Source organism: Fistularia commersonii, chromosome 13, assembly GCF_037954325.1.
Source record: "Fistularia commersonii isolate RoL2024-O1a breed Wild chromosome 13, RoL_Fcom_v1.0, whole genome shotgun sequence".
Taxonomy (NCBI): domain Eukaryota; kingdom Metazoa; phylum Chordata; class Actinopteri; order Syngnathiformes; family Fistulariidae; genus Fistularia; species Fistularia commersonii.
In genome coordinates, this window is record NC_141296.1 from 6,468,450 (window position 1) to 6,482,756 (window position 14,307).

Sequence of the window (14,307 nt, forward strand, 5' to 3'; positions counted from 1 at the left end):
ACAGTACAGTAAGTGAGCTGAAAGTGTGAGGCATTAATTTCCCCTTTTTTAGTTAAATTCTTGTACTAAAACTTTCTTTGGGGTAAGCAGTTATAACAATTACAATGAATGACACATTATGTCACTGCATTCAACTCTGTCCCAAGAATGGACAGGGAAATAGGGAGTAGATTCTGCATGTAAAGAGCACATCATCAAATTAAGAAGCAAAACATTTATGATAAAAACTTGATAATGGATTAACAAACAAGATCCTTGGTTATCCCTAAATTGAGCCAATTCAGAAGTCACAAGTGGACTATGAGTCATAAGATCTTGTCTTTGTATAGGAGACACAGCTCGGAGGCAAGTAGGAAAAGAAACAAAGCAGGAGGTTAACAGCTATCACCTGACTTCAGTGGGTCATGGCATGATGCAGTTACAGTGTCTCAACGATAGGAGGAAAAACCTGGATTCAAGCCGACTGGATGTGCATCGGGTGTCATCAGAGGACTGCAACCTTGTCTCGGATTTTGGAGATGCGGGAAGGAATAAAGAGGACAGAGAAAGAGAGGAGGGGATTGCTTAAAGTGAAACACTCAAGATTCCAAATGTTTATTGCAATGTGTACAGTCTGGAAACGTGATTCCCTGTACAACCAAATTCTTACTTTGCCGTCTGCAGTGCATCCAGATCGGTATTGATAAGTAATAATAAATAATAATAATAATAATAATAATAATAATAATAATAATAATAATAATGATAATAATAATAAGCATCTCACTGTAACGTGGAGCATGGGCATGCATATACTGAAAAAAGCACTTTTAGTGGAATGGAGTGTTCCAAATTGGTGATTTTCTTTGCTTATATATTGCAAAGTGAAATCACCAACACATAGGAGTTTGGTCAGTAGGGGTTGATAATGGCTTACTGACTGAAGCCGATGGCTGAGACTGTGGGCCTTCACAGACTGAGAGCTAGAACATTAAGTGCTTGCACCAAGGTTTTTACTGCAAGAGATGGTAAGCAAAGTGTGATTTCTCTGTACTTAAATAGCAAATTCAAACTTTTTTCTAAAAGTATTTCTAGAAAATTGCCTTTTGGGATCATATTAAAAGGGGAGTAATAATGTCACTTAGGGCTAGGAGAGATGTAAAACTGAATAAATATACTTGAAAATGGAAAAACAAAAGTGACATGAGATATTCTTCACTTTGTGGTTCAAGTCTAGTTTTAAATTTGTAACTTCCGTGAAGCATTGATATGCCCGTGTATGTTTTTACAACTCAAATTTTCCCACTTGACGAGTTAGCAGCAAGACCTTGATGACTCACAGTTTGGGCATTTTGAGCCCAGAAAAATGTTGTGGGAGTATTTAATGACAGCCAGCAGATCGGCAAAAAACACCGTTGTGATTCACACTCCTGTTTCAACACGGTCTCAATTACTTTTTGTCAAGGCTCAATAGTTAAAACTTGAAAAACACCCCCAAGGTGAATGCCATGTACCCTCCCATACCGGATGTAACCAAGTGTTGCAGCCTTCCACCTCACACTGCCCCCCACACACACACCTGTACCATTAGTTGTAGCATGCACACCAGGTGGGAGAACAACACCAAACCACTCCAGATGGTGGATGTTGGCTGCCCTTCGATGCACTAAAGAGGACACCTGGCATCACGCCTTCTTGGCCTACAGCCATCTGAGCTGCCACCTCTTCTATCCAGCTTAGTTCTAAAAACTGTCCCCCTTCTTCTTCAGGTGACCTTCACGGATCACAACTGCCCTCATTATGACTGACGTTCAGAGATAAATGGCAAAGATCTGCCCACGTAAGGTTGGATTTCACCATCTTCTGCAGGGTTCTAAATTAAGTAGCTACCCCTGAATGGAAAAGCCAAAAGGAAAAGAAGACGAAGAATAAGAACATGGGACAGCAGGTTCAGGAATGCACACAAGTTAAGGACCACAGTCCAACAGCAAGTGTTCCGGTGAGTAATATAACCGGTTGATGTGTTGTACAGGTATTTGAGGATTTAACTCTGGTGCAGACAGCAATGTTAGGTTCAACCAAGACAGTTTACTTATTAGATACACACAACAAGCTCGAATGGTCTTGTTTGCGTAAATGTCAAGATGTGAAGCTACTGTTTTGCAGCATCACTTATGGATGTGAATGGGACTAAAGGATCCTGGGCTACAGAAGTCAAAGTTTGATTTGGGTCTGCAGCAAGCTGCAAAGCTTTATTTTTGATGACAGTATGGCTTTCTGCTCAAAAGAAAAATCTTAACTGCTGACACCCTTTTTGGCTCTAGGCTCACCCGCTCTTGCGTGAAAGGCCAGTATACTAGAAAAATTAGATCTATGGATTTCATCAGGTTTTCAGGCCGGTTACACACATTGAAATGTGACAATGATTACTCTTGCTGCTGCCGCATTGCTTCGAGTTAGCCCCTTTCCGGGGTAGTGAGGTCAAGTATTCCTCCACTTTGGCAGTACTGGGTAAAGAGGTCTGCAGATTATTACTGAAAGGGAGAGGCTGTCAGCAAAACTATAAAGGACAACATATTTCTCAAGTTTTAGCTTTTATAGTACCCTCTTATGGGTCAGTTTGTTTTATATCAGATTATGAGAGTGCCTGAGTATCAAAATCTAACAAAGCCGTGATCCGGTGAAACAGTTTTTACAGTCCAAGCTGATCAAAGTTTGAATCCAGGTAAATGTCAGAACTATATCTGGAAAAATATATTCATTCATATATTCTTTTTTTTTGGCAGGAGAAATATGGTATGCTCATACTTAGCAGCATTTCAAGAGTGTGTTCTTTAAGATTTTTAATGTAACTCATAAACCATTTCCTTTGAGCGATCATGTAAATGAACACGAGAAAAATATGGGGAAGTTGTGGTGAAAGTTCGGGTGTAACAAGAACATTTGCACACAAACGATATTCTAAGCCAAGAATGCCTTTTTGCCAGTGTGAATAACATATATATTCGAGGTATTTATAAAAGAAAATGTACATAGTGATTTCCTCAATGGTTATGAGCAAATATAAGAATAACACTTTTTTGGTAAAATGTCTCGTTTATAATAATCCCGTAGAAACGAATTAAATGTTAATTTCTGAATTATTTTATAAACTGGAATGAATGAAATTACCAAATGATGTGGCAAGGCTGTTTTATTATGCCAGTGTATGATGCTTGTCAACAGTCGTGTAAACTTTATTACTTACGAGTCTCTACTCGTAACACAGAACAAATCCGGCTTTCTCAGAGGAACGGAGTTGCTCTTTTGCAAGTGATACATCGCAGAATGTTGGTAGCAGACAGATCTGCGTCTGACTCGACTCTCACTTCAACTCTCAGCAGCCTTTGCGCCTGCTTTCTGTGTTTACAATCAGCTGACATCCGGTGTCTACTCGTCCATTAGCTAGCGACACCTCCAGTCAGCGATACCCACCTCCGGTAGATATTTTCGCGACCAAAGCCGCTTCCATTTGATCCTCCAACTCAACTGAATGCGAAGTTTCGTCATATTTATTAGATGCAGGTGAGGTCTGCAGGACAAAGATAATTCACTCACGTTTAGCTAGCAAGGCTAGCCCGCGGCTACCTTGCGATGGCAGGATTGGCAGAAGCTAACGTTAGCATAATTCTTCTTCGCTGGGCTCAAACTCGAGTGCTTCTGAGTGCGTATTGTGTTTTTCTAGCAAATGCACATCACCTCTTCTGTAAGCACCGCACATTTACAACGACGGTTCAGTGTAACCGCTATTGCCAACATGCTAGCTTTAACGTCATTTAGCTAAATGCTACAAGCTGGCTAGATGCGATAGGAGGATATATCGTAGCACTGCGAGAAATATGTATCACAATTAATGTCATGCAGCAAAAGTCGACGCGTTGTCCAGGTGCACTGTTAACTTTGAATAGAGAAGAATAGTGGTTCGTGTGTGGGTTCATGACCGGCTGCTGTTGTTGTGATAGCTGCCACTGACATGTCCGCTGGGGATTTAAAGCACCGTGAGCGGTACGCGTCCTGTGCCAGGCTGTGGCAAGTCACCTCACACTGTTTGTGCCGTTTGTGTCAGGGCTCTGGACCCGTCTCCAGCAGCTGAAGCTTGCCAGACCTCTCCTCTTCACTGCCAGTCCACTGCCTTCCTCCTCCCTCTCTTCCCTGAGCCATGACCACTCAGAGGGATCTTGACATGGTGAGTGAGGGTCCGCCAAAGACCCGAGATTATTTACTGTACAGCACACTGGCCAAGATGATCATGTTTGTTTTGGGGCTGTGAACACGTAATGTGGGGTCGCTGATATGAATTGATTACTGCATTGTAGTAGTGATTGTCACGGTGGTGGCACTGAAATTATATTTTATTCAGGTTAAAAGAAATTAAGGCGTCGAGTTCAGGAGTGGGGAGGCAGTGGTGGTGGTAGGGGGTCATGGATTAGCCATTGCCCATAAACACTTAGATGAGACAGTGACTGCTGTTCCTGCGAAACACCATCTGTCTAATCTCTGTTAAAACGTTGCCCTACTTTCCTTTGCAGGTTTAGACGCCAATTGATTGTACTCTTGTATGAAAGCTTGATATAGCCGGCGTCCTGGCCCCATCCGCCACTGGAATGGACAATAGACATTTAGACACATTTGAAAAGTTGTGTCTAAGTTTTAGCTACCAGTCTCTCTTTTTTTAAGACAGTAATTATTAGAAAACAGACATCATAATATGAAATTTTATGGAATTTTTATTTTTGTGTTAACAATCGAGGAATCTGAAAATATCATTATTAGTTAATTTGGTCAGAAAAGCGCTGTATGCTGCAATGTTGTTTTGTTACCGTTACAATTCCTTTACACCCTGTTTATTATCTCTGTTTGATTGAGTACACTTTGTCCTCTGGCTCATGTTACTGTTTACACAGCATGTAAATGGTCTCTCAGTCAACCATAATTAAACTCATTACCACAAATTTTGATCCAAAGCCAAAGCTGATTTAAAGCCCCTACTTTGCCTCCCCTTTGAGTTTAAAGAAAAGCATATTTCTGAAATATTTTGACAATAGTGATGTTCAGATCTTCACGCTCATGGACTATGACAGGCAGGTTGACGTCAAAGTAAAAGATACCTAGTGAAGTGGTGTAACAGTAGAAAACAGTCATAACCTTTGTCCTCAAATTGCATCTGGACTGTTTGCAGACCATCCACACTGTAAAAGAGGACACTGTGATGTCACATACTGGGGACCCATGGGAGGAGGGCTGAGCATCCCTACACAGTGCTGTGGGTGTGGTGGGGGTGGCTGTTGAAGATAGATGAGATGGTTATACATACATAGGGTATTTGAGTGATCTGATGTCCATCTTTGGATTGGAGTAACACAAGGACATTGTGATGCGGGATGTTGCCATGGGTGACCGGGCAGATCTGACTTTGTTTTCATGGGACTAGGGGATGAAAAGGGATGGGACCAAAGCTTGTTAATGAAGACATGGTATGTAACCCCACATTGGGGTTATTCGGTTCGAAGAGGGGGAGGGGAGGGCAGAGGACCACAGAGTGAGGATTGTATTTGTAAACAGATCAGAGAGTAGGCTTGACCCGCCCTGATGTCACACCTCGTGGTTAAGTCTCTTTGTTCTCACCCTCTCTGATTTATGAAGCAAGGAAAGTTCAGGTTCTACCTTTTCACGGCAGGTAAATGTCAGGGTCAGTGAGTCCTATTTGTTTGTTCAGAGCCCTGATCACAGATGTTCTATTACAAAGATGTAAATAGGACATTCTTTGGAAGAGGATGTTCATTTTATTCTTGAGTAATTTTCATATGTACCATGATAAACAAATGAACAATCAGCGCAGAAACTCTGTGGGTTAAGGCATTAAGGTGAACACCCGTCAATATTATTTGATCATATTGTGAGTATATTATTGAATTCATAATGAAGTTATTTGAATAAGTTAAGGATCCATCTATCATAGCTCCTTTATTTCTGTATCAGGACACCACACAAGAGACAAAACCATCTACTTAATGAATTTCTGGTTAAATGACATAGATGGAGTTGTAATTAATTTGCTTTTGTTAAATCCTCTGCTTAATGTTTGTACTTTCCTTCATATTCACTATTTGGTTGTTTGCTTTGTTGATGCAGCAGTTTCTCAGAGTGACAATAAACGGACCTTAAACTGATGAAGGATACAAGTGTGTACACAGTTTGACCCAGGGAGACATTTTTTAAAATTAGAATCTGCTCCTCTGCAGCAAGTTTTGGTCACAGGGTGATTTATTGTGTGGTACATGGCCCCGATAAATTTATCCTCTAATTTACCAAAGCTCTCCACTATAAAATCAGACATTTATATGTTTAGACAAGAAGCCCTCTTTATTTTTGCTTATTCTTTTTTTCATTTTTTGCCAGCTTAGTTGTTTTATTTGCCTAGAGGAACATTTGGAGAAGCCCCATTGACAGAGATACTCTCAAACACATTTGCCCTTTCCCCCTTACGGTTTACGCACTGGCCATGTAAATTTAATAATGTGGCCCAGAGCTGTCTGGGACACCTGGGGTTATCGCATTTGTGAGACAGGCCAGAGAGAAGCTCACAGCGCCCTGAAACCAAAGGGCTAATGTCCCCCCCCCCCGGACCCCACCCTTATCGCCTGTCGCGTCCGGCATCAGGGGCTCACTTCAGTGTAAGCCCTCAGTGAATGAAGTTGCCCTGTCAAAGGGTGGAGATCTGGCAGAGATAAATCTAATTAGACTGGAATGCCCATCTTTTCACACCCCTTCGAGTGTCACCTCATTTCTGAGGAGGTTAGCGGAACTAGGGGGATTCGACCGCGATTCACTTTCATGGATGTAGATGACTGTTGCGACATACCAATGGACAGATATTGAGATGTTTTTGTTTGATGTTGTAGGTGCACCTCCGCCTTATCCTGGTCAGTGGAAAAACGCAGGACTTCACTTTCTCTCCAAATGACTCCGCAACAGACATTGCCAAGCATGTGTTTGAAAACTGGCCAGCAGGTAACATTTGATTGAATTAATATAGGTGTTTTTTTTTTACTGTGTATTTTCATAATGAAATCGATGTCAGTTTTTAACACTTCATTGCCAAGAACTTTTTTCTGTTTCTTTTGATGTAGCATTTTTCTTCTGATTTGGGGACAGCAAAAAGATTATTTGTGAAAATGAACCTGTTCTGGTTAACAACAGTATCAAGGTGTTGAGCTTTTGACAGTAGATGGTGCGCTTGTGTCTCTGATGTCTTGCAAACAGGTTGGGAGGAGGAGAGGGTGAGCAGTCCCAGCATTCTGCGCCTCATTTTTCAGGGCCGCTTTCTTCATGGCAACGTCACCCTGGGAGGTAAGTGCTTTATCTCAGTCACAACTCTTGTAAATGCTGGTTACCGGGTGGCGATATTTGGAGACATTCTGAAGTTTGTCTACCAGGTCAATATGGTGATAACATTAAAGAAACAGCTACTTTGCTCCTTTTCCAGTTACTATGTTTTTTTTTTAATGTGTGACCAACATAATAATCCTGTCAAACTGCATGTTTTGCTTATGAGATCAAACTTCTGCAATAGTTGAATGTGGTGTTCTTCCTCTCGTGATGTTTTTTCAGGTCCAGTTATCTTTTGTTGAACTCTACTTAACATATACGTGCCAGTGGGTTCTGCAGTCTTAATATTGTTTTTTTAAAACTAAGCATTTAAACCGGTTTCACAGGCCATTTTCTTAAGTCTGTCACCATTTTGTCTGCCTTCCACCCAAAGGCAGACAAAATGCCTGTCACCCAAAATGTGCGTTTCCTGTTTCCTGTCCTCCCCTTTCCTTCGCATGTCTGAAACTCCTGGCCAACTCCTGGTCCTCTTAAATTCCACTGCAAATTGACAACTAATTGATTTCATCACAAAATGATTGGCATTTCTCCTGCTTCAAATCATAACATACACTGGGGCAGTGTTAAATGCTCATAAGCTTTATCTTAAAGCCAAGCATTTTATATTGTTGGGAACTGTCTACACATGAATATGTTGGTGACTCATACAAATACGTCTATAGGCACGACTTGATCAGCTGAAATCCACTTCCTATTATGTTATTAAGATATTATCAAGTCAGATCACTCCAACCTCGCCATGACATTTATTATTTTTTTACTCCGTCAAGATGTGTTTTGCTAGCTTTCTCCGTGGGTCTGTACTGACCTATAAACGCACAGAGATGAAGATGTTGAGATTGTCTTTCGGAGTGACGAGGATGGATAGTATCAGGAATCAATCCATCAGAGGGACAGCACATGTTAGATGTTTTGAAGAGAAGGTCAGAGAAGCCAGACTGAGACGGTTGTACAGAGGAGGGATAGTGAACATATTGGTCAACGGATGCTGGAATTCGAGCTGCCATGCAGGAGGTCTAGAGGAAGACCAAAGAGTAGATTTATGGGCGTAGTGAGAGAGGAGCATACAGAGAATAGGGTTAGATGGAGAAGGTTGATTCGCTGTGGCGACCCCTGAAGGGAAAGGCCCAAAGGAGAAGAAGAAAAAGACTGCACCTATAAATGCTGTGATTGAAAACCCCCTTCCCACCCTTCACAATGATCAGTCCTGCTGTCTAGACATACTGGGGTCAGTAGACATCCTGAAAATCATTCTTCAGGTTGGAGCATTGTGGAAAACACCATGTAGACAGATTTTCTTTCTATATATCCAGCATAGGTTCCTGTCAATCTCGTCTAGGAGCAGACCTTGACTTTTCCCTCTGTAATTTTCTGACAGTGCAGCTGAGCTGATTAAAACATACAATAACTCTGGGGTACGCAGCTGATGAATTCTCCCAAATTATATCTTCTGGCTGCCTGTTGACAATTGTTGGTTACATTCACACGAGATCTTTCTCTGGTCCAGGGTTGAGAACCTTCCCTTGTTGTAAGAGACCATGAGATCACATCGTTTGTTTCAATAACAAATCAAATCTTGTACAGTTTTAGCTTCTCTTTTTCTGGGACATGGTTTGCTTTGGCTTCATCCAAGTCCCAAACACAATGAAGGCCCTGTATCGAAAAGATTAAATGGTGATGGCTCAGTGTTTTCAGAATATGAAATGGAGACAAGAAGAAGTTTGGAAATATATTCAGACTGTTTCCGCAATGTGTGAGGTTGGTTTTGATGGAAGTTCCTGCGCTCCCTTTGCCCTTACTTGCTTTTTGTTTTACTTTGTCTATCTATACATGTAGCATTTTCAAACTTTTAAAATTGCCATACGTATTTGTCTTTGAAAAAAATTAATTGACAATGTGTTGTTCTCACGCGAAAAGCTCTGAAGCTGCCTCCTGGCCGAACGACTGTCATGCACCTGGTTGCCAGAGAGACCCTTCCAGAGCCCAACTCTCATGGTGAGTTAATCAATATGATATTTGCATCAGGATCAGGGTAAGTTACTATGCTTGGTTGTTTGTAGCTATGCTGCTAATATTTTGTCCTCCTGGGCTTATGATTAGAGGTCAACGGACTGGAGATTTTTGGAGCCCGTTTTGATTTTCTTATTTGGGGAGAAAAACGTTTTAATTTTTGACAAGCTGGTTGGTATTTGAGCACCGTTTAAATGTAGTCATACTGCATGTGTAACATCCAGCTGCACCAGATGTCGATTTATGTCAGAATGATTATTAAAGAGACATTTTAGTCTGCATTGAATATTGATAAAATGGAAGTTTTAACCTTTGTAAGACAGTGGATTTAGTTGACAACATCATCTATTCCCACTATTGTCAGCAAAAAGTTGGAGTTAAATGTCCTGGCTTTGACTTCATACTATACACTTGATACATATTTCACTGTCAAAGAACAATGGTATATAGCTTGCTGGAAATAAATAGACTACAGACTGTTGAGACAGTTTCCATTAAAAAAAGGATATGATGTATGTATATCTGCCAACATTTACACAAATACTGCAAAATCTGATAGAAACTGTTATCTGATTATCTGATACCCTAACAAACAGTTTGCATTAACACTGTAAAAGTAATATTCAACTTCTTAACTTCTTGTGTTTTTGTGCCCCCCCCTCCCCTTATCTATCTCTCTCTCTCAAAACACACACACACGGACACACCCTAATTTTACTAACTTCATGTTTCTGATGTGTTTTCTTTTCAGGTCAAAGAAACAGAGAAAAAACAACAGAGAGCAACTGCTGTCTTCTCTTGTAAAGCAACAGAAAAATATTCCTCTTCACAAACACATGCATACACACATAGATTCTGTATACCCACACATGCCTGTCGTCCTGTCGGCGGTGGATTCGGAATAAATCCCAGGAAGTCTGCGAAGGGTGCCTCACCTGCTGTGGTGGAACTCTTGTCTTACCCTGAGGCTTTTTCGTGCCAATATATTCACCCCTAAACCTTTAATGTATTGGCAAAATTAGTTTCAACATTGTGACATCAAACCCTAGGTTTTCCCTCGCGGACCTGTTCGGTACTGGACATGTTTGAGAGCAGGTCATATGTATATTTAAAAAGTCCCAGGAATTGTCATGGATTCAGAAGTGCTGTCTCGGATGTGAGGGCTATAACCTTCCCAAACCATTCCCGTGGATGTTTCCGCAGGTTTCACTGAATGGTGTTAACCCCCTTGTTGCACTTAATCTAACCCTTAATGGCAAATGTTATTGTTCTTCACCCTCTTTCTCTTCTTTCATCATGAATTGTTTTTTTTCCTTCTTATTCAGAGGACCGGACCCTAATTTCACTGTGCGGTAGAAAATGTGCCATCTTCCTCACAGGAGATTTCTGCCTCTCTGAAACTGAACTGTTGGGTCGGTATCCGCAGCATTGGCACCTGCGATATTGAAATCACATTTTTGTTCATTGCAATGGACCAATAGATCAAAAGACATTTACTAGAAGGGCTGCGTCAACATCTGAAGGACGTTCTGTTCCACACGAGAAAAAACGAATCCCAGGGAGGCTCTCGGAGATGGCTGGTTTCTTTTTGTGCCATCAGATGCTGTGTTTGACTTTTTTTTGACTACTCTGTGGACGCTCCGTCATCAGTCTGCCTGAAACGGTGGAGCAGACGCAGCAGGCCAGTTCCACACAACCCACAGGTGGTTAAAGATGGCTCTACTTGACACTGAGGCGAGTTAGCCAGAGCGCTTCTCCCACCTCAAGGAGGAGTTAAAAGGAAATTTTGGCTGTGCTCACCCACTTTTCATTTGAATGCTGTCTTCAGTTCTTATTTTGCCTTTTTATTGTGGAATTCAGTAATATCATTAATGTTGAAATTTAAAATATCAATTTTTATCTCTTGTAAAGGCATTTGTTGAGTTTCAGTGTGGGAGCGTTTGTATTGTGCGTGTGTCTGGGGGTGCGGAATACATGCGCCAATCTGTGAGAATTGGTAAGGGTATATGGTCTTAAAAACATGGCCTGCTTTGACTGTCGATGGGCAGCAGTTTCTTCGCAAAGCGTTCAAAAACCTTTTGATTCCTTCCATCAAGTGTTCTTTGGTTTGTGTTTTTGTCATTCGGTGTCACTGCTATAAAGTTTAGTCAGTATGAATAAATGTACAAAGCAAAATGCAATGTGGTCTATATAAAGCTTGTATCATAACTTAATAAATCTTTAAATAAGGCAACAGTTTCCACCGTACTCTCAATAAGAGACCGTTGCAGTGTACAGTGTCATAGTAAAGGGTGTATTCCACTTAGCAGTTTCAGGGTTCCTGCATGCTGACTTGAAGAAATACTCCTGTACTTTTTGTTACTGTAAAGAGTTCTGCTGTGGAAAATGGCAGTATGTACAAATAGATGCATTCTATTAAATTGACTTTTTGTGTCAACCCTCTAATGAAATCCTCTACAGTTGTAATGTAAAAGTTGGAGCTGCTCTTGAGTTTGCGTCTGAGATTCTATTCATGATGACCTGCCTCCCGGGTGTAGTAACATTTACAAATATTCACACCGCAAAGTCTGGTTGAAAAATCTCTGTTTGTAATTGTAATGTTTCAGTGTCACTGAACCACCGGAATGTGCAGAGTTTGATACCAAACGCCTTCAGAATGTTTCTTAACAGATTCAACAGCCATTTTAAAGCAATACCTTGAAGACGTCATACTCCATTCATCCCTTACTTCCTCATCAAAGGGCATTACCCTCACATCCCTGGAGGTTCAATGTGTAAGTAACGTTTTATTTGTTTTGCAAATCATATGTCTCTTGCAAACTCGACTGTCCTCAAAATCAGTAGGAAGTCATGTTTGAACTGTTGCAACTAACTGTAATTTTCCTGAAAATTCAAGAAACCCATCAATTGCTGTTATAAATTGATTTGCAAGGGTTATAAATGGTTGGAAAATTCCAGTCCTGCTCAGATGGTTGAGATTCTGTTACTTTATTTTTGCACCCTATTATAAATCCGCTGCATCTGCCCAGAATCAGAATAAACCCTCGAGTTGTACGTGTAGTTCTACCTTGTGACCTCTGAGTGGTAGCGTTTCCATTTATACGCAGTTGCAAAGTGGGTCGTTTTAATTCTTTGGCTTATAGTTAATTCTTAAAAAAAAAAAAAAGATAGCTTAATTTAACCGTTATCGAAATCGTGCTGAGTCATTAATCATTTCTGTTGACACGGGTTCGGCTCCACGCCGAGTCAGAATTCTGCGTGCGAGTGAATTTTCAGCAGCTTTTCTTTCCCGTCCTGCTCCTGCTGTGGAGCTGCAACAGGGCCAGGTTTCCAGTCGAAGCTGGCAGCCTCCTTTAGGAAAAGTGCAGTCAACCTTTTATGCCTTGCTCACACACAGCACCTCCACACCTGCTATTGAGTTCAAACTACCTCACTCTGCATCCCTTCTTATTTTCCCCGAGCCCTTATCTGATCCGACTCTTAACTCCTATGTGGTTTGACAGTGTTGAGAGGATAGTAATTACTAAACAGGCCACAGCGGCAATCGGCTACTTTTAAATGAGGCCTGTGGAGGTGATCTGTGCTACTTGAGCTCACCACATTCAGATGAATTACTGTTCTTTTGCGGTCCACATGAGTCAAAGCACGCGTACAGCCAGTTTCTTGGGATTGCTGTCATTGGCTTAAGTCCTGCTAATATTTCCTGCTGGTCTGCCTGGGCTCCTCAGGCCCGATATGAAGAGCTTAATTCCTCAATTGGCAGCCGCCTGATGTTCAGAGATCAACTTGCTGTAGCTTGATTTCAGCTGTGCACAACACCGTTTAGTTGTGTTGAAAGCAAGTATGAAAGAAAAGCCCTTTCAAGTCCAGTCATCTCAAATGGTATAAATGACATCTCAGGAATTTAAGTTTTTGTCGGCGTTATTTCATGCTGCAAAATATGAGCAATCCGAGCAATCAGGTGCCTCTCTCTTTCCCCACCACAGTGAGATATTCCAGTGTTTATAATATAACCATCCCAGGCCATGACAAGATTTTCCAGGAATCAGCGTGTTCACTGTTCTATTATGATGGGGGGAATTTTTGTCATTGTTATCTGTCAAAAAATTGTCCATCCATAAAAGAAAAGACACATCCGGATATTTGGAAGGACCGGTTCTGAGACTGTGTACTGATGACAGCTACTCACAACTGGTGTTTATAAACTAGCTGGTTAACATGTTAAACATGTTTCCAGTTTTCTCCTTTTCATGGAATCATTCATCAGTTTTCAAAATTGATGCTGTTAGTAAATTGGATTGTTTATTAGTCTCTATAAGAGTTTACCTTTTAAAAGAGATTGAGCATGTTGATCAAAATATTATTCTACATATGAACTGTGGTTTAAGGGAAAAATTTGATTTTGCATCAATCTTTGCATGAGAATTTTATTTTGAGTCCTTTCGCTAAATCTTGTCTTCATCATTAACCACAGTTTGCATTTGATTTTCCCTAATGATCTAAATGATCTATAAACCCTCTCCCCCTTAATGAACACAAGAAATTTCATTCTGTGCCAGTCAAACTGTAGCTTTTGTTTGGGTGCAAAGAATAAATGTGGTGTTTCTAAAAAATTTATATTTCATATTTCCCAAATGCACCTCATGTCCATTGTGGCTAATCACACAAGTGAAAGTAATTTCATACTTAACATAAATATTTAGTATTGATTCAATGAAAGACAAAAATGCTCAGATGTAATGGATAAGCACATGATGAGATTCGTGTTGAATATGATGAATTTATTTTCACAAGTGCATATTTAAAAAAGCAACTGTTTGTTTCAGCATATTCAGCTGAACCCAAGGTCATTAGGGATTGTAATGTGTTTTATATTACCTCTGGTAATAA

The 14,307-nt window shown here is 40.7% G+C and overlaps 1 protein-coding gene across 2 annotated transcripts; it reads left to right on the top strand.

The window, feature by feature from the left end:
- Positions 1-1,832: 1,832 nt before the first annotated feature.
- On the top strand, positions 1,833-11,647 carry ubl3b (ubiquitin-like 3b). 2 transcript variants are annotated; one of them, XM_086158809.1, is made up of 6 exons: positions 1,833-1,978; positions 4,085-4,204; positions 6,921-7,029; positions 7,282-7,368; positions 9,325-9,402; positions 10,169-11,647. In XM_086158809.1, the coding sequence occupies exons 2-6, from the start codon at positions 4,178-4,180 to the stop codon at positions 10,219-10,221; spliced, it is 354 nt and encodes a 117-aa protein (XP_086014935.1). In that variant the 5' UTR covers positions 1,833-1,978; positions 4,085-4,177; the 3' UTR covers positions 10,222-11,647. The 2 variants fall into 2 exon arrangements, with proteins under 2 accessions (XP_086014935.1, XP_086014934.1); XM_086158808.1 differs by lacking the exon at positions 1,833-1,978 and adding an exon at positions 3,385-3,543.
- Positions 11,648-14,307: the final 2,660 nt, after the last annotated feature.